The 21,007-nt window shown below is 36.0% G+C and overlaps 1 protein-coding gene across 1 annotated transcript in view; it reads left to right on the top strand.

Annotated features, from left to right (window-relative positions):
- Nucleotides 1-21,007, top strand: part of CFAP47 (cilia and flagella associated protein 47) — a 525,406-nt gene that overhangs the window by 290,124 nt on the left and 214,275 nt on the right. The window contains exons 43-45 of the mRNA XM_082717915.1: nt 5,492-5,603; nt 6,366-6,592; nt 13,204-13,378. Of these exons, the coding sequence (XP_082574041.1) occupies nt 5,492-5,603; nt 6,366-6,592; nt 13,204-13,378 (514 nt within the window). The remainder of the gene's footprint in view (nt 1-5,491; nt 5,604-6,365; nt 6,593-13,203; nt 13,379-21,007) is intronic.

The following is a 21,007-nucleotide window of genomic DNA, read 5'->3' as shown; positions in this document are numbered from 1 at the left end:
GAAAAGGCAGACTGATAATGAGGAGGGCAGCGAAATTTTTAGTTGAGTAACTTTATTATATTAGGATAATTATTGTTATTGAAAGCAGGAAGATACTGAGCATAGGAATGACTTGATTTCATCTTTGTTTTAGAAAGCGTCTCTGGGGGTGCCTGGGCGGCTCAGTGGGTTAAAGCCTCTGCCTTTGGCTCAGGTCATGATCTCAGGGCCCTGGGATGGAGCCCCACATCGGGCTCTCTGCTCAGCAGGGAGCCCACTTCCTCCTCTCTCTGCCTGCCTCTCTGCCTACTTGTGATCTCTGTCAAAAAAATAAATAAAATCTTTTTTTTTTAATATAATTTTTTTATTTTTTATAAACATATATTTTTATCCCCAGGGGTACAGGTAAAAAATATATATTTTTTAAAAAAAAGAAAGTAAAGAAAGCATCTCTAGAGCCAAAACGGAGACTAGATAAAGAGTTGGAGAACGAGAGTGGAGACCAAGAGACTGGCTCAGAGATTCCCGCAATCTATTACACTACCTACCCCACACACCTCCATTCTCTGCTGCCTTCTGCTTTATGCATTCCAGCAGTAAAGACAGAGAGAAGGGTGTGGGAAGCAGTGGTGAAAGAAGAAGAGATCATATTGGATTTGGGGGAAGGAGCAAAGGGATGAGAGAGAACCACAAAGATGAATGTTGATATAAAGATCAACATTCAACAAGTGTGATGTTCACACTTGAAGCAAATTTTCATTTATATGCAGAGCAAATTGATGGCCAAAAATTGAATAGCAACTGTTCTGAGAAATACAGGGATGTAGACAGAGGGAGATTGTCAATATCATTGCCACAGTAACTTCTAGATTCTAGGTTGAGCTTTCTGTGATTTGATGAGATGTTTTCCTACAATATGCTATATCTTTTTATTAAGTGATGAATATTTTATAGTATTTCTATATATGTTGCTTTCTCAGAATGTCTGTGGAATCATTTCTCAGGCATGCAATTAAGGTTGTGTTAGGGGCACCTGAGTAGCTCAGTCATTTAAGCAGCTGACTCTTGATTTCAGCTCAGAAAATATTCTCAGGGTCCTGGGATCAAACCTTGCTGTCCAGCTCCTTGCTCAGCGGGGAGTCTGCTTTAGGATTCTCTCTCTCTCTCTCTCTGCCCCTCCCCCTGCTTTCTTTCTCTTTTTCTCAAATAAATAAATAAATCTTATTAAAAAGACTGTGTGAAGAAAGTTGAACTTTTTAGTGCAAGCATACAAATCTCTTTATACATTTTCTTTTCACCCTTACTGAATCTCCTAGAACACTCACTCTATGATAGATCATATTTTAAAAGAACAGCGATTATTCTTACTGGTCAGTTTCACATTATAATTATGGCAATGCCGAATGGCCACCTACAGTGATTAATGATCTCTCTCTAGTGTATGGAATTTAACATTTTAGAATTTTAGCTTAGCTCTTACATGCCTGTTAACCATCACAATAATGTTATATTGTCCAGCCAGTTCAAACAAATAAATTACAAAATAAATTATAAAACATAGCAAAGTCTAGGCCCAAGATTAGAGAGTAAGTAGAATTTTAAGACCTATGAAACAACATGGGGATTTTCTGTCTAAATGCCTTTTTTTTTTTTTTTTTAAAGATTAAGATTGTTCGTGTCTGGAGGGCATCCATGACATGTCCAAGGTTACCCAGCTCATTAATAACAGAGCTGGGAATAAAACTTTTCTGCTGATTCATTGTTTGTGTTCCTCATTTCTGGGTCATTAACAGGTTGTCTTGTAAATCTGCATGCAACTGTGTTATTTGAGGACTACATTTAACTAGATACATAAGAAGAACAAAATGTCTTTCATGCGGGTTTCTTAACAATAGGCAGTGTGCTGTGGGCTTTGGCATCTTTCTGGAAAATATAATAAAAATCCAAGTAAACACCCTGATTGCAAAATTTGAAATTAAGGTCAGAAGGGAAATTTAATAGACTATTAGAATTGCTCACATTGACAAGTGTTTGTTATGTGTTAGATAATTTCATTTCCTTTGTCACAGCCTCCAGACTTGGAATGTAAGGGATTTCTCTGCTTTAAGGGAGTTCTTTACTGCATTTGTATTCCTTTCTTGGTCTGATTTTATTCCAAGAAAAGTAGAAGGAAATAATTAGCTGATACCCTAGTTGATTTTCTGACACAGGCATTATTTTCAATTATATTAAGTTTCTTTTTAATAAAAAAAGAACACTGAAAGTGAACAAGTTAGACAAAATAATTTTTTGGGAAATGATAATATATTGTTGGTGTAAGATGTAGAATTAAATGAAATTGAATAGAGTTTTAGTTACTGATATTTTAGTTGGCTAATCCATGATTAGGAGGCTTTTTATAATGTATACATAAGGGAAGTATTCTGGCAAATAGCAGTTTTCTCCTTTTGTATCAACTTCCATGAATTGGTATTCATTTTCATTGAGAAGACAAGCTATAGATCAGGCACACACTTAAGAAAACATGTGCTTTGGTAATGCTATACTCACTGAGTCTAATTTCTTATGAAAATTATATTTTGGTAAAATGTGTTTTTTTAAATAAAAATTATAGTGAGAAAAAAGTAAAATAAAAGTAAAATTTAATATATTGTTTTCTCTGATCTCTGTTGAGCCTTTGTACTTCAATTATCATTGAAAATTTTATTTGATCACTTAGTTGTATTTGTAGCAAAACATGCACATGCAGAAAACACATTTCAGATGCTAGCTTGGATTTATGTTTGCAAGGTACCACATTGCTTGGGAAAAATTACTGTATGAAAGTTTTCTATAATGTACTGCTTATTACTAGTGCATGAAATTAAATGCTAAACAATTTATAACATTCAAGGTTTTCCAGATTTCTTTTTTCAGCATGAACTAAAGGTAATTGTGAGTCATAATTAGTAAAATTCTATGGAACATTTTCATATGAAAGTAGATGACAATTTTATTGTAAATAAATCTCAGTCAGGGAGGGATTGTGAAGCTACAAATAAATTGACCTCACAATCAGAAATTATTTATTCTTATATTGTTTCTAGATTAAGTTTGTGCCATTTCACGTGTTATCTAGGATATTTACAATATATTGAAATATTTTTTAAAGATTTTATTTATTTATTTGACAGACAGAGATTACAAGTAGGCAGAGAGGCAGGTAGAGAGACAGAGGGGTAAGCAGGCTCCCCGCCAAGCCAAGCAGGGAGCCCGATGTGGGACTCCATCCCAGAACCCTGGGATCATGACCTGAGCCGAAGGTAGAGGCTTTAACCCACTGAGCCACTCAGGTGCTCCAAGGAATATGTGTTTTTATCGTGTAATCAGTTTCCTTTTATATCATTTATGCGTGCTGCCTGTAGAGTAGTCTGTCAAGCATATAATTAATATTGTTTTAAGTTGGTGGGACAGTTCAGACTAGTTACAGTCCCAGCCTGGAAGCTAATTTTGTTTGCTTTTGCTTTCCTAGTAGTTAGTTGCATGTCTGTCACAAGGTCATTCTGGCAGAAGATTCTCCACCATATGGCTTAGCCCTAAAATTGCCACTGCCCATTTTCATTGATCCTCTCAAGTCTTGGCCCTACTCCAGACTTCTTGAGTCAGACTTGCATTTTCACCATATCTTTAGGTGATTTATATGTCATGAATGTTTGGGAAGCTCTGCTCTTAAAAGATGGTCCCTTTCCATTTAGATGGGTCTCTTATGTCCCTGATAAGTGCCAGGCAAAGGGTTAGATTCCTCATATGTGTTACCTCATTTAGTCTTCACCACATCTTTACTATCATTCTACTTCTTAAGATGTAAGCATTTTTAAAAAGACTTTATTATGGAAAATATAAAATACAGTTCTAGAAATAAAACTGCGATGTATCTCCCCTGTACCTTTCTCCCAGCTTTAACAGGGCATGTCTGAACTTATTTCATCATTATAATGAAGCAAATCCCAATCATCACATAATTTTATCCATAAATAACTTAGTAAGCATCTCTACAAGAAAAAAAAACTTTTTTTACATAATCATGATAGTGCTATTATGAAAAATATTATAAAAATTTTTTTCTTGCATCAGACACAGGCATTTTTCATATTTCCATGATTGTCCCATGATTATATGTACATTTTTTTCTGTTATTTCCTTTTAAGTGTCTTTGAATTGTAGGGGAGGAAAAAATAAATTTTCCTCTACCCTTCTGATTTATTAGCTGAGACTCCCGTAATAAAAGACAGAATAACAATGAAAACCGCCTTTATTAACATGTATACTCCCTATATACATGAGAGGTACCCAAGGAAAAATGAGTAACTCCTCCAGGTGGCTTAGAATTCAGGCTCAGACACCATCTTAATAGGGAAAAGGGAGAAAGGGAAGTTGGCCACTTGGAGAAGGGTGAATTATTTTCAGGAAAGATGAATGGGCTTTTAGAAGAATAGATGGGAGACATGATACTTTGTGACAAAGTGTTTCAGTGTACAATGTCAACTTCTAGTCCTGATAAGAGTCAATCCTTGGTTGATGAAATCCTCATGGAGGGAATTTATGGTACTTGAGTTTCTTTTGGAGGGTCTGTTTAGGCAGATAAGGCAAATTCAAAGAAAGTGTCTCCTTGCATTTACTGTCTTTCAAGTGCCTACAACTCAGAATTTCAAGCAAAGCAACATATTCTGGGTGACATTTTCTGCTTCCCTTCAGATCAAGATCTAAATATTCATCCATTGGGATCTTACGTCTTTTGAGACTTCCTCTCTCCCCTTCCTTTTCATTCTTTCTCTATATTTCTAAAATGAACTTATTTTTTTGGTCATCCCATTTTACAGAGGCCAGAAGTGAAAGTCAGAGATTTACTAAACTTGCCTGAGGCTTAGGAGGTCATAAGTAGCAGTACCAGAATTGAAACCAAGCCTGTCAACCTCTGTTGATCTTTCCCCATATCATGTTGCTGCCCTTGCATTGACCCCACTTTAATTTTCACTCTGTCTGTTTAGTCTTTTCTATTTCTGGCCCAATTACTTATTCTAAAAGAGCTGCAGACCTTCATATGTTCATTTTGAAAATTTGCACTTTGAAATATAGACACTTGAGGACCCAGGCATCATGCAAATGTGTTGTCACTCCCCTCCAACAATAAATTTCAGAAAGAAGGAAAAAAAAATCTTTCTTTCTTGATTGTTTATGTGGTTTAAGTTAGCAGTCTACCAAGGATATTTACAGCTACAAAGATCAAGGCTGTGTGTGCCATCCTGGGGCCTTATTCTCCCTCCCTGCTCTGGTTGCATACGGATTCCCCTGCACTGTGGGAGGGCTGTATTTCAGCCTTACCTTTCACTCCTCACTTAGGGCTTATAATTAGTTGCTTAGCAATGCACAGTGAATGGATGTTGTTATAGTGTACAGATTGTTCTCGTAGCAGAAAGGTCCTAATTTTTTCTGAGCTTTTTGAATTTAATATTATTGTGTGGTTGTGTTTTAGATTGGAGAATTAATTTACGTCGTCGAAGGAAAAGGTATGATCCCCTTGCCTTCCTCCTTTTTCCCAAAGGATTCTTCAACTCCACTTGACTACAGCACTTCTCCAGAGGAAGGTAGAGTATATGTGTGTTTGATTTCGTTTAAAATGTTGGAGGATGGGATTGCTCCTCATATAGCCATCCAAGCGTATTCATGGCAAGTTTTTCCAATAAAAACTTGGAAGGCTTTTGGAAGGCTCCCTTTTAACTTTATTATGTCAGCATCCATGGACTACTCCTCCAGTTTAACAAGTAAGAACATGTCAATTGTGATTTTTAAAAAAAAAATCCTTATTTCTCATTCTTCAGATACATATTAAAATTTGGCATTCAGAATATTTACTCAGCAAATTTTCAGTTTCCCAAATAATTTGGAAATGGCTATATTCTCAAATTCTGTATATTGTAATATATTACCTAAACTGGTACCCTACATTCTGAAGTGTAAGGTTGTTAGTGAAAGAAAATGACAGTTCTTACCAGTCCCTGACGAATGTCTTTACATTTATTTCTACTTCCCCTACCTTCTAATCACTGATAGTACAATGATCACTTAATGTTTGAACATGTTGAGATTTCTATGAAAGAACCCTTGGAGTTCTTTTGCACATTCTTTGAGAATTCTTCTTAGAGAATACCAGCAAAATACCTTTAATTCATGAAGACTTCCTCTTGAATTACTAAACCAGGGCTACTAGAAATGAGTTACCCATGGTACTGTGGCTAAGAAAGGCTACAACTGCAGTTTTATATTTCAGACCTTCCAAGTCCATTCTGGATAACATTGTCCAGGGCAGAAATGATCATGGCAGTCATGAATGTTTTTGCTTCCTTTAGTGTTTAGTAAGGAAAATCCAGTTCTGTATTTGAAATGTGAGCTCCGTCATATCTTGGATGTGGACCTTACATTGCCACTGACTAATGAAGCCAAGGAAAGGGCTTTGGCTTTTGCAGCACAGCAGCAGATGTCGGACATAGAGTATGAGCGACGGTTGATCACAGGCACTCTGGAGAGCAGTAGTGTCCGCGTGGCCATTGCCCTCCTGGGGCTGACGAGGATTGAGGTGAGAATGCAGGACAGATGATGCACTTAGATTCTTTTTTAAAATTACACAGAGTTGTCACGTAATCATAACCTTTTTATGTGGTAAAATAACGAATGCTGGTTTTCCTCAGGAAGACAGCTCAATTGCTTTTTTTTCTTTCTACCTCATTAAATAATAAGTCTGAAACAAAGCGTTCTACTAATGTTAGCACAACTGCTAATTTTATTGGTGTAACTAAGTTAGTGGTAACTTAGCATGCTAAGTACATTTAAGCATTACAGTGTAGCCGCTGAATTCATGGTTGCCTCCACCTCTGACTACACATTAAAATGCCCTGGAGAACTTATATTAATAGCAGTACCCAGGCCCCATTGTACAATAATTAAATACAAATCTCTGGAAGGGGGTGGGGAGGGACATGTTCTAAAAGCTGTGCAGGATAGTCTCTGCATCCAAAGAGACTCATCCCTGAGGTCAGACTGCCTGGCTGAGCGTCTGGACACTGACACTGTCTACCTGTGCGACTGTGGTCTGGTTACCTCAAAATCATCAATTTTTGATATTTGTATTTTTAATTTGAGGATGCTGGTAATTGATGGAAGCTAAGTGAGATAATTACATAAAATGCTTACCACTTTACCTGGTATATAAATAAGTGCTCTCAGGGTGCCTGGGTGGCTCTGTCATTAAGTCTCTGCATTTGCCTCAGGTCATGATCCCTGGGTCCTGGGATCGAGCCCCGCATCATTCTCCCTGCTTGGAGGGGAGTCTGCTTCTCCCTCTGCTCCTCTCACTCTCTCTCTTTGTCAAATAAGAAATAATATATTTAAAAAAAAATAAGTGCTCTCTAGTTGTGCAGCATTATTGTCCTGTTGTTATTATGGACTCTATCCTTATATCTTGAACTCTAGTGTATAAATGAAGTGACATACAGTCTCACCTCCAGAGAGCCACTGAAATGATTCCTTTAAAATATAAACCTGGTCATGTTGCTCCCCTGCACAGATTCCTCTGTTGGCTTTCCAAGTCATTCACAATAAAACCCAACGTCCTTAGGACGGTCCACATGACCCTTCCAGTCAGTTCCATCTCTTCCCTGATCTCACCTTCTCCACTGGAGCCCATGCATTCATGTCACTCCTTCAGCACAGGCTCATCTAAAAGTCCCAAGGTGTGCTGCCCGTGTCTTGTGCACTCTGTGGTTAATTTTCCCTAGGTATTAGACACTATTTCCCTCAATTACTTTAGGCCTGCTAGAATGCTACCAATGAGGTTATGCTTATATTTTTTTTTATATTTTTTCAAATTATATATATATATTTTAAAAAGCATTACTTACCTCTACAAGACACTTTACAAATCCTGTATTTCCTTCAACTTTGTCTGTAGATAGCATTTGTCACCTGAGAATAATTGTTTACTCATTGTCTGTCTCCAGCAAGGGAATTTGTGAGAAAGTGTTTGTTTGGTTACTGCTCATATCACCAGTGCCTAGAAAAGTGTACTATGCCGAAGGTAGTCACTAAATCTTTGATCAGTGTAGGAACAAATGGTAAATGTTTTCATCCTTGTTTGAGATTGACCTTCATATATTACCTTACATATGTTACAACAAATACTCTGCATTGTAGGGATGATTTATTTTTTTGTTAGAATGCGAGAATCTGTACAGTCTAAGCACAGATCCCTAACTTTTAATGATGATATTTTATGGATGAACTGGACTTATAAGTTCTGATTAGTTCAAAAATATTAAGGTCCAAGACTCTGATGCCTTCTGGACTGACCCATCTACTCTACGCATTCAGAAAGCTAACAGCTCTCTTTAGCTCATCCCAACATGCTTACTTCTGTGATGGAGCAATGAATTTGTGAAGGTTCAACTTTCAGTATAGTATTACAATAGAAATGTTTGATATGTAGCCTTTTCAAACTTTAACTGTATCATAGTATACTCTCCATTCCTTTTAATTTTTTTCTTCAGGGGCACCTGGGCAGCTCAGTTGGTTAAACATTAGACTCTTGATTTTGGCTCAAGTTGTGATCTCAGGATCATGGGGTCGGGCTCCTTGCTCAGTGGGGAGTCTGCTGGAGATTCTCCGTCTCCCTCTCCCTTTGCCCCTCCACCCCCACTGCTCTCTCTTTCAAATAAATAAATAAATCTTAAAAAAATTAAAAATTTATTATCTCCATTCTTAGCCTTTATCAAAACATTTTATTTAAATGAGAAATGCTGGAGGGAGATGGATTTTGTCAGTGGATCCCCTTTCTATTATTTATGCATGTATACAGTTTCTATTTTTCTCCCTTCTTTTTAACTGTCTCTGGAATCCAGCACACTCTTTGTGTTTATTATTGTTTTTACCAAATTATGTTTTGTATATTATTTGTCTTTATATTTCCCTGTTCCTCTAGGATTGTGAATGCCTAGAAATGACAAATCTTTGTTATGTGTTTTTTAGCCCTTATTGTCTTCTGTGTGACAGGGGCTCCGTCACTGTTTAATTGAATTGAACATGTGCCTGAACAAACAAATGACACTTTAAACCTGAGGTCTTCATGTCTATCCAGCTTGCCTCATAGCCTGATTTTTCACAGTCACAGTCGTCTTGTTTACTTATCCTTGTTTACCTCCCACATTTGCAGGAGGGGTATCTGTATGTGTGTGTCTACTTCTTGACTGGTTGGTGGAAATAACAGCAACAAAAACAATCATCATCATAATTTATGAAAAAACCTTGGCTTCTTTAAAATTAAAATCGAAATATTTTAAATAGTCTCCAAATTTTGAGATTATAAGTTTTTTTTTACCTGAAGATTATTATTGTCTTTGAATTCTGTGAATATTGCACATTTTTTGATTTCAGCAAAAACTTTCCAAATACACGAAGTAACTATAGAGGGGTTGAACGTGCCTATTTAGGAAAACTAGTTGCAGCAAATCAGAACTCACAGATGCAACTTATTGTGCTCATATACATCTAATCGTAAAGGGTTCTTTTCAAGTGCAATTATCAATGTACTCTTGAAATACAGTAATGTTGATAATTTTTGTAACAGTAAACAAGATTAATTTTTAAAGTACTCTCTCCTTGGATAGTATTTTACACCATTTTTTCCAATGTGTTTTTATGTGCACTTGTCCAAATTATTTCAGTGACCCCATGGAGAAATATAGAGAAGATAGAATTATACTTGTAATACAAAAAATGAAATGACTGATTCATAAAAAGACTTATGTCAAGGGTAGCAATTAGAGCCCAGATCATGGTAGAGACATCATTGTATTTTAAAGCTGAGCAAAGAAATCAGAGACACATAGTCCAACTTATTACACTTAGAGCCCTGCAAACCAAGACCCCAAAATAGTAAGGTGATAGCCTAAGGTCACACAACTGATTTGTGACAGAATAGAGATGGACCCAGGTTTTTGCCCCCCTCTTCCATTACTCTTTTCCTTCTCCTGCGTAGTCTCCAGACCATATGTTCCTCCTTAGTCTACTAACATGAAATTGTATAATGGAATAAATGAAAGTCTGGAATACTGAGTTATAGCATAAAATAACTATATAACAAAATCTAAAATCATCCTTGAAGTCAATCTGATTGGATAAATGTAATCAAAGAAAAATGACACATCTGAATAATTTTTTTTCTACACAACCATGTGGATTTGAATTTTTAAAACATTTGTAGAGTAATAGCAATATGATGTATCTACTTTATACTGCAAGAGACAGGATCTTTTGTCAGGAGCATGAGTTTCAGACACTTCAGCACTTAGCACTCATTTACTGAATTCATATTCTTCTGGCCATTAATAAATCAACTCTAATGATATACTCAGTGATACTGGACAGATTCAGAACTTACAGGGTAGTTTCCTTCTATTTTCTGTTAACTTTTTCCAGTTTATGTTTTAAAAGCCATGCTATATATTCTGGGATAAATGATAGGAAAAATCATTGAAATTTTGAAACTTAATATGTTTAATAAAGGAAGCCTAAAAGATCTCATTTGTGAGGCTTCAGAAGGGTAAAGAAAATGGTTTTTGTATTTGTATAATTTAAGTGCACTTTAAATCATGAAGCAATCCTATTGATACTGTTGAAGATGAACAAAGCTGGATACAAGTTACAGCCGTAAGGATTACCTTTATTCAGTAACTGTTGCAATAAGGAGAAGGATCCAGCATGAACTAAACTGGTATTTGTACAGGAGGAACTGGGTGTTTTAAAAGGAGGATGAGAGTCTCAGATTCAGAGAAAAAAAAATTACTTGAATAAAGTGAACAGAGACTCAAAAAAAAAAAAAGGAGGATGAGAAAGTAAGGAGGAATAATGAACTGGGAACTTAAAAATAATGAGCAGAATCAGGGAAGTGGACATTTTTAAGTGGGAGGAGGTGGGTTAGTGTGAGGATCTGGATTTGTTAATTGATGCTTATCTGCAGGAGAAACAAACTTCTGTGATCTTTATGATCAGAGGTAGTGATGCAAGTTAGAACGAGGAACCTACCTGCTGGGATCATTATTTCCTTGAATGTCTGCATTCTGAGGTCCTTGAGAAGACATCTCTGTGTGGCAGAAAATGTACCTCTTAAAAAGGAGAGAGAAAGAGGGGGAGGGTAGGTTGAGTGCGGGGTGGAAGGAAAAAAGCGGGGGAGAGAAAGGATTTATAATAGCAAGCTTCTAAAGTAATTGCTCTAATAAGAGGGAGTTTAGGGACCTATCTGCCTATCACTGGCTTTTGGCTGGAACAAACAGTACATTCTCTTGGCAGCATTGAGCTCTCTCAGGTAGACACTTTAAGGGGAACTTGAACCATCCTAGGGATATGGCCTTGAGCTGTTAGAAATTAAGTCAGCACTTGTTCAAGTCTGTGTGTGTGTGTGTGTGTGTGTGCGCGTGCGTGTGTGAAGGGGGTAGATAAAACCACTTGTGCTGAAAATCTGCAGTTACTGTAGGCCAAGGTTGAGGCTTCCTTGAAAAGAGGGCTTGGAGGGCGCCTGGGTGGCTCAGTGGGTTAAGCCGCTGCCTTTGGCTCAGGTCATGATCTCAGGGTCCTGGGATCGAGTCCCGCATCGGGCTCTCTGCTCAGCAGGGAGCCTGCTTCCTCCTCTCTCTCTCTGCCTGCCTCTCTGCCTACTTGTAATCTCTCTCTGTCAAATAAATAAATAAAATCTTTAAAAAAAAAAAAAAAAAAAAAAAAAAGAGGGCTTGGAGAAGCCTGACTAGAGTTTGGCCAAGAAGAGAGTCTATGTCAATATATCATGACATAATGACTTGGAGGATAAGAAGGCAGATCATATACATGTAGGTTAAAGAGGTGGTTGCTGATGTGAATAGATAATTTGTTCATAGTGACTAGAAAAATGAACCAAACACAAGCAATGATAAATGTAAATGAATTAATTTAAGTTTTTTAATTTATGTGATTTTAATTACCAAAATGAAGTAGTTGAAAAATGTTCCTTTGTGGAAAAAAAATCATTTTGGATTTTGTGGATAACAAACCCAGTGAATGAGAAAATAATGGCACCATTTCTTTTTGTTGAGTAATGATACTGTGACCACAATCAAGATGATGATGACAGTGATTATATAATAGCCAACATTTATTGAGTACTCAAAATATGCTCCAAGGATCCAGATTTTGTTTTCACTTTAAATATTCAAACCACAGATTGGCAATGTATATGATTATTGCCCATATTTTACAAATGAAGACTTTGTAGCTTTGCTTAATACCCTGGCCAAGCTTACTTAGAGTTGGGTTATAAATGTGGGCCTTCTGCCTTCAAGAGTGCTTGGTCTAACCCTTGGGCTTTACTGTGTGGTTAGTGATAGAGCATCCAGCTAAAAATAAAAGATTTCCTACCTCTGTGCTTTGCATTGCTTGCTGCGCACTTGTTTCACACTTCACACTTTCTCTTCAGTGTTCCATTTTAAGAAGGTCAATATTAAACTAAATTATGTCATGCAAAGCAGTTGTATGGTGGTGAGTGGTTGTAACCCACATTAAGTAAGTAGTGGTTGAAGGGACTAAACGTATCAAACCTATTTAAAGGGTATGTTTGGGATGGAAGGAAGGAGAAAAAAAATTTTTTTTTTAATGAAAGGTACGTTTAGATGTCTATGGAAGGGCAGGACCTAATTTTATACATATAAATGTAAATACACATACACATACATTGTCATTAAAATTGTCATTTTCATTGTCACAAAATTGTCATTAGGAAAAGAGAGGAGACTCACTGTGCTTCTGATAAGAGCTGGAACTGATAGGTTAGATGTTGAGGAACACAGGGATCAGCTGAAGGAGGGAAGCACTTTCTCAGTGCTATTTACCAGTGGAGTTAGAATGAATTCCTCAGCACTGAAAGGATTACAGAATGGGATATTGAGCATCTGCTAATAAAGGATGATTCCACTGATTCTGTAAAAACATGTTAGTGCCATCTTCCACCAATCAAAAAGTAATGTGTCTAAAGAAATGAGCAAATTCAGTCCCTTGGTGGATTTTTTCCCAAATGTCAACTCTAAATACATAATAATGCTTTTTTACGTGTATTTTGGGGGTAAAAGCTAAGAGAATTACATTCCAGTTTTACTCTTTATTTATTTGCAGACTAGTACACTATTTAATACTTCAAAGCTAAAGAAGCCTAAGTCCATTTTATACACAGCAGAACTGAGCCTTCCAGAACATTTTGATATCCCCAAGAAAATCTACATTCCTCAGGTTCCAGAAACTCAAGCTAAATTGACCCCGTCGCAAGAAATTAAACCTGCAAATAAAAGAGGTAATCAGTAACATGTCAACTGCAATATCTAGCTTTCTTCCAGGCCCTGTGAAATACTAAAATTTGAAAGAGATTCTCTCTACTAATAGGGTGTTTGTAATATAATTAAATGTTTTTAATATACTAAATGTATTAGTTCATTGTACATAAATATCAATTATTGAATATTTTGCATTATAAATAATCACCATACTGTAGCACAGTAATCTAAATTATATACTAAATTTAAGTGCTAAGTTACTGGTACTTGAATTTGCAGACCTGTTATTACTCCTTCTTAAAGAGTAGTTGTCTGATAAAGACTGTTAAGTGCTCTTTGAGAAAGGTAAGGTCTTGCTGTGACAGTGGAATTAGTTACAAAATTGTGCTGGAGTTGAGGTTCAGGCTAGCTTTAAAGGCTAAGAGGGCTGTTGGTGGCAATGCATATCAGAGGAGACAGTGTGTTATTTATGAGTAATTTATCTCCGATCTGGACTAGGGTCTTTAATATTTGAATACTTACTCTTCGTCTCCTGGTACCTTTTTATTCTGTGATTGTAAATAGGAAGGACTAACCCAGATTAAATGGAATATTAATAAATTTACAATGTCAAATATAAGCAATAAGATATAAACAATGTGACAAAATAATTTAAAGTATCCAAGATTAGTTTTCATTTCACTTCTTTCCAAGCTGATGGATAGCATTAGGATTGTAATTTCTTTGCTAAGGCTATTCCCACAATGTATCGTAACTCGGCATGGATTCTACTTTATATTGTTGCTAACTTACATTGTGTTACATCTTTCTGTGTTCTTTTCCTGAGGCTTTGTGTTAAACATATAGTTTCAGGGGCACCTGGGTGGCTCAGTCATTAAGTGTCTGCCTTTGGCTCAGGTCATGATCCCGGGATCCTGGGATAGAGTCCCGCGTCAGGCTCCCTGCTTGGTGGGGAGCCTACTTCTCCCACTCCTACTCCCCATGCTTGTGTTCTCTCTCTCTCTCTCTCTCTCTCTCTCTGTCAAATAAATAAATAAAATCTTAAATAAATAAATAAATATATATAAATATATATATATGTGTATATATATACACATATATATATATATATAAAATGTTTCTAAATCTGAATAGGTGGTTACAGATGATAAGGTTACAGGGTAATCTGTTCATTTTACCTTCGTAGGAGATCTGAGATCTGAGATTCAAATGCTAAGTGGCCAAGCAGGTAATAAGGATTTAAGAATTAGATCTGGTCTAAGGCAAGAAGGAAGATGAAGCCTAGTTCAAATTAGAGAGTAGGCGCCCTGTCTAAACACTCAAAATCAAAATAATAAACAGAAAAACTTAAGTCGGCCTGCCCAACAACTGTGAGGGTATATTTAACTCATCATCTGTCAAGCTGGTGACAGCTCTTAAGTTGTTGTCTTTTTTTTTTTTTTAATCTTTATTGCCTCTGGCTTTTCATTATACATTAAATGTTTAAATGAAGATTTTATAATGATAAATTTTTAACCCATTTGAGATAACTGGATAAAGTTGTGTGTATTATTAGCCCAGCTAGGATTCCCAGTCCAAACAATTCACTTATTCGGCCGTTCACTTAACACTCTTGAGAATCAATTCCTTTGGGTAAAATGATTAAAATTGGCATATTAAGGTGCTCTTTAATTATAAATAAGTATGAAGTTATCTATATTGAAAAGTCTTCCGCTCAGATAATTTTCAAAGGCTAATATTTTTCTTTCATATCAATTGTGAATTCTCCATTTCAGTAAGAAGATTACTGTGAGAATTAAGAAAAATAGAGCTGTAAATTTTAAAAGATCATGCACAAAAGTTTTAAAATATAATTTGCATATCATGGTTCCTAACTTGATTTTCTATGCAGTTGACTTTATAGAAGAGTCTTGCAGCCCAGGTTTCTATATCCACTTCCTTCAGCATACATTTAAATAAATTAAGTTTACAAAATCAGAATATTCTAACTCGGGATTGTAGCAGGTTACATAAAATATATAGCCTAAACAGTGCAGTGTACATTCTATTGTTAAGCAGTGGACTTGATTAATGAAAAGGAAAGGAACATATGCTATTTAAGTTTAATAAATAACATTCTATTGGAATTTGAGAGAAAGAATAGTAGAGTTAAGCATTTAAGAAGCTTATCTTTGTGGGGAATAAAGCTTATCTTTGTGATATAAACCACTTTGAAGAGAACCACAAATTCCTAGCAATCAATATAGTAACAAAGGAATAAATTTTAGGGTCTTTTTTTAAAATTTAATTTTATTTATTTATTTGACAGAGAGAGATCACAAGTAGGCAGAGAGACAGGCAGAGAGACGCGGGGGTGGGAGGGAGGCAAGCTCCCTGCTCAGCAGGGAGCCGGTTGTGGGGCTGGATCCCAGGACCCTGGGATCATGACCTGAGCTGAAGGCAGAGGATTAACTCACCGAGCCACCCACGTGCCCCTGGGGTCTTTTTAAAAAGTTTTTTTTTAATCTCTACACCCTGTGTGGGGCTCAAACTCACAACCTCGAGATCACAAGTCACATGCTCTACCACTCGTAAATATTTTTTCCTTTTTCATTCCTTCCTTCCATCCATTCTTCCTTCCTTCCTTCTTTTCGTTCTTTTTCTCTATAGGTGGCATGGAGAGAGGAAGAAATGATAAGTATTTATCTGGAGAAGGAGAGATAGCCTAGTGTTCCTGCTAATTGCAAGAAAGGGGTGTAAGTGGGACATTCTTATAATCTATTGAAGTTCTAATGTCAGTGGAAGGCACTAGTTATGAGGTATTGAGAAGTGGCTGTCTTCTACCCATTCATACTAAAGTTGCCAATCAGTCTTTTTAACTTTTTGAAATTCCTAATGAAACTTTTACATTTCTGGTTAACCATAGCTAGTACAATAATTATTTGAAATAATCTACTTAAATCTGTATTTATTTTAGCTCCATCATTTAGGAAGTTATTATCTTTTCCATCCCGCCCTTTAACATTATAATGTTTTCAACAGAAGGAAATGAGGCTGTAGACAAAGTGCATGTGCACACAAGTAGCTGCATCTGTCTCCACAGATGTGACAGATGTACACACTGGACATTTTCCCAATGAAAAGACATTACTTTTTGTCTCACCTCGTATATCTCAAAGATTCTGTGACTCCTTTGTTGTTAATGGACTAGAGTAGGTCTAATATTTTTTGAGCACCAACAATATGCAAAGCACTGTGACAGCTGGTTTTATAGTTTTTCTCATTTAATTTTCCCAGTTCTGTCTGATTCTGTCTCAGACCCCATTGAGGTGTCGATCCTTCTATTTGCTTATCCATGGACCCTTGCTTGGCTCACAGCAACCTTTCCACATGGTTTTTAGCCTTCTCAAACATCCTTTTTACTCCAGTTTTTTCCCATCTCCAACCTCCACCGGATAAATGACTTTGTCACCTCTGTCATGGAGGAGAGGGGGCTATGTGAGCACACATTCTTCCTTAACCTCCTTACCACCTCCCCCTCAATCTCCAAATAATAGGAGTCTACTCTATCAACTTTGTGGTGTGTTTCCTTTATCTTATCCCAGAAAACCTCTTTGTTATTTATCACAGTTCCTTCTTCTTTTGGAGTACTTCCTTCACTTTTGCCTCAAACTTCCTCAAGCTTCAGAAACTAAAGACATTTATACCTTTCCCATGACAAACATTCTTCTGAGTAGGGCTATCTTCATTTGCAGTTTCTATTCCTGCATGACTAGTTCTCACCCTCTCAGATCTGGCTTTTGCTCTACCACTGTATTAAAATGGCTGGTTGCTTTCTAATTGCCAAATCCAAGATCACCTTGTTGGATCTCTTTTGCATTTGACCTGGATGATTGGGCATCTACTCACAATTCTAAACATTTGAGACAGGGCTTTATATCCTTGTTCCCTGCATTTCTTCTCTATCCCCTTGATAACATTTTTTCTTAAACTTTTCATGAGTTATTCTGTTTACTCTATCAATATGGAATCTTCAAGGACCTACTTGTCTTACTGGGGCAAATATTACTTTTAATGTATCCCATAGGAGATTCTGTACACTCCCATAGTTAAAACTACCATTAACATCCCTAACTTTTATCCTTACTCCTACCCTTTTCCTTCTGTTTTCAACTTTATATTAAGGAGTATATGACATGCCTACCTATAGATATAGATATAGATACAGATATAGATATGCAGATAGGTATACAAATAGAGGGATTTATCCCTCAGATTAAAAATGAATGTTTTATTATTCTCCATTGATTTGTTCCTTATAATATAATCTCTATCTTTCCATTTGGTGGGACATATATCCACCCTGTCTCTTATATTAGAAATATGGGCATACTGCTTGAAGCTTCACTCTTTTGAGCTCATACCTCAATTCATCTTGTAGTTCCAAATTTTCTGTAATTTATTTCCTTCTCTTCTCTACTCCCATTGTTAATGATTCAGGTCTTCATCAGTACTTCACAAATGGAAAAAGTAATCACATCTATTTCTTCTCAATGAGGTGCAAATTTAATGAGATAACATATGCTAAGAATTTAAATGCTATATGATATACCTAATAAACATTGGCTATTAATTATACTCTGGTCTTGTCACCCTTAAAGTACTTCACCTCTAGGCACTAGAACTATTAAATTTGACAGTGAAATATTACTGAAACATTTAGTGATTTCAGAGGCAGATTTACTATACTACCAAAGACACATAAATTTTATGATTCTTCACTTTTTTGACCCCCCCTTCTTAGTCTGTGTACCTAGATTTATATTTGTGATTTTATATTCTTTCTCTTGAAGAAGGTCCCTAAATTTTAAAAGCCTCAGGCCTCATAAAACCTAGACTTTTACCTGGTTGTAGGCCTGACTTAGAACTTCCATCTGCTTGTGGTTCTGGGGATGTTGAAGTTTATGGACAGGAAGAGTTTTATGGACCTCAAATGGGTATAGGTAAACAGGAAATCTCCCGTATATCTAGTAACACTTATTACCTCCCCAATATAGAGGATCCTTGTGTTTTGTGTGCTCCATGAAAAATAGATACAAGAACACTCAAGCAGTATGCTCTAGGCTGATTTTTTTCTGATAACTTACACAGAGCTCAAAACCTTCATTTCTAAGGGTATCTCTTCAGTTTCTAGTATTTTACATTTACCCAGGATCTTATTCTCTCTCAAGGGATATGTGGCAGACATATTGGAAGTGTATATTGCAGGAACACTGTTCTCCTGTACCTTCTCCCATTTGATTCCAATTTTCTTAATTTTCTAATGTTTCCTAATAATTACAGGTCTAAATAGGTGACAAATATTCACTAAATCTTTCCATGGCATCTATTTAATATGTAATGTGATTATAAACTATATGAAAAATTTATTATTAATAACTAAACTATCTTTGGTTCTATCCATTTTATAAGGATTAAATATATTATTGTAATAGCTAAATTACCCTTCAGTATGAAAATAAGACTCCACAATTATTACAAAAATACGAAAGTAAATTTTTGCTTAAAATTTATTAACTACTTTGACAAATAAACCCTACATCTCTGAGTTACATCACATAGCCATAAATGCATTTCAAATAGAATAAAAGTAAATTTCATTTAACAGAGTACCAATGAAAATGTTGGGTTTAATGATTAAACTGAGTTAAGGGGTGCCTGGGTGGCTCAGTCGTTAAGTGTCTGTCTTTGGCTCAGGTCATGATCCCAGGGTCCTGGGATCAAGCCCTGCATCAGGCTCTCTGCTCAGTGGGAAGCCTACTTCTCCCTCTCCCAGTCCCTACTTGTATTCCCTCTCTTGGCTGCCAAATAAATGAATAAAATATTTAAATAAATAAACAGAGTTAAATTGAAGCAATCCTCTATACTTTATTGTCCACATCATCAAATCACCTCATCCTAGAAATGTGCTGTTAGTTCATTTTTCTCAAAAGAAATATAGTTAAACTTATAGTGATATATTTGTTACAAGGCTTTTTTTTTTTGTAAAATCATTTTAAATTTGCAAAAGCTTTTTGAAATAGAATTTCTTTAATTCACTTAAAAATGTAATTCAAATGTATTTTTCATACAGGATTGCCACAACTGTAAACCATCAAGTCCAATTACATTGTATAAAAGAATGTTATTAAATTCCAGAAGGAAATCAGTAATCCATATACTACATTTAAATCTCATAAGATCAAAAAGAACAAAAATTAGGAAAAGTAAAGAACGTATTCTCTATCTGCGATCTTTAAGTTTATATTTAATTATAAATGTAATAGTTTCTGTTATAGTCTACCTTTCAGGAAGACTTGTAATCATAATCATAAAAGATAGTACTTGTTGGGTGCCTGGATGGCTCAGTGGGTTAAGCCATTGCCTTCGGCTCAGGTCATGATCTCAGGGTCCTGGGATCGAGTCCCACATCGGGCTCTCTGCTCAGCAGGGAGCCTGCTTCCCTCTCTCTCTCTCTCTCTGCCTGCCTCTCTGCCTACTTGTGGTCTCTCTCTGTCAAATAAATAAATAAATAATCTAAAAAAAAAGATAGTACTTGTATTATAAACACCTGATATAAATTTGAATTTACATCAAGTGAAAAATAAGAGGATATTTATCTATATTCGTACTTAAAGCTTTATTCTTTTATTTATTTATGTATTTCATTGTTAATAACTTTAAGATGTTCACATACCATGCAGTTCACCAATTTATTTAAAGTGTATAATTCAGTGGTTTTCTGTATATTGCTTAGATACATGTAACCATTACCACAGTCCATTTTAAAACATTTCTGTTACCCCAAAAGGAAACTCAGTATCCTTTATCTATCAACTCCCTATCACCCACCCCTCCCCCCAGCCTTAAGCAATCATTAATTTTTCTCTCTACATAGATTTGTATGTTCTGGAGATTTCATATGAAAAAATCATGTCATTTGTGGTATTATTATAACTGGCTTCTTTCACTTAGCAGAAAGTTTTCATAGTTATCCACATTGTATCATGTATCCATACTTCATGCCTTCTAATGGCCAGTTGTATTACTAATGCGTTTGGTTTTTCTGTTGATCAGTTGATGAACATTTGGGTTACTTCTGCCTTTTGCCTACTGTGAATAAACGTTTCTATGCAAGTTTTTGGGTGAACATATGTTTTCATTTTTCTTGGGTATACACAGCTGTAAGTAGAACTGTTGTGTCACATGTTTAACTATGTTTAAACATTTGAGGAACCACCAGACTGTTTTCCAAAGAGGCTATACCATTTTACATTTCACCAGCAGTGTGCGAGGGTTCCAGTGTTCCCGCATCATTGACAGCACTCTTTATTATCTGACTTTTTAATTTTAGTTGTCCTGGTGGGTAGGAATGGTATCTTAAATGCTTTTGACTTGCATTTCCCTGGTGCCTCAGCATGCTGAGCTTCTTTCCATGTCTTTATTGGCTACTTATATATCATTTGTATAAATATCCATTCAGATCTTTTACCCATTTTTTAACTTGAGTTGTCTTTTTCTGATTGATTTGCAACTGTTTTATCTATATTCTAGATATAATACTTTATCACATATTTGATTTGCAAATATTTTCTTGCATTCTGTGGGTTGTCTTTTCACTCTCTTAAAAA

The sequence above is a fragment of the Mustela nivalis genome (assembly GCF_964662115.1).
Source record: "Mustela nivalis genome assembly, chromosome: X".
In the NCBI taxonomy this organism is placed as follows: Eukaryota; Metazoa; Chordata; class Mammalia; order Carnivora; family Mustelidae; genus Mustela; species Mustela nivalis.
Note: the sequence above shows the minus strand (reverse complement) of the source record. Positions and strands in the feature narration are given on the sequence as shown.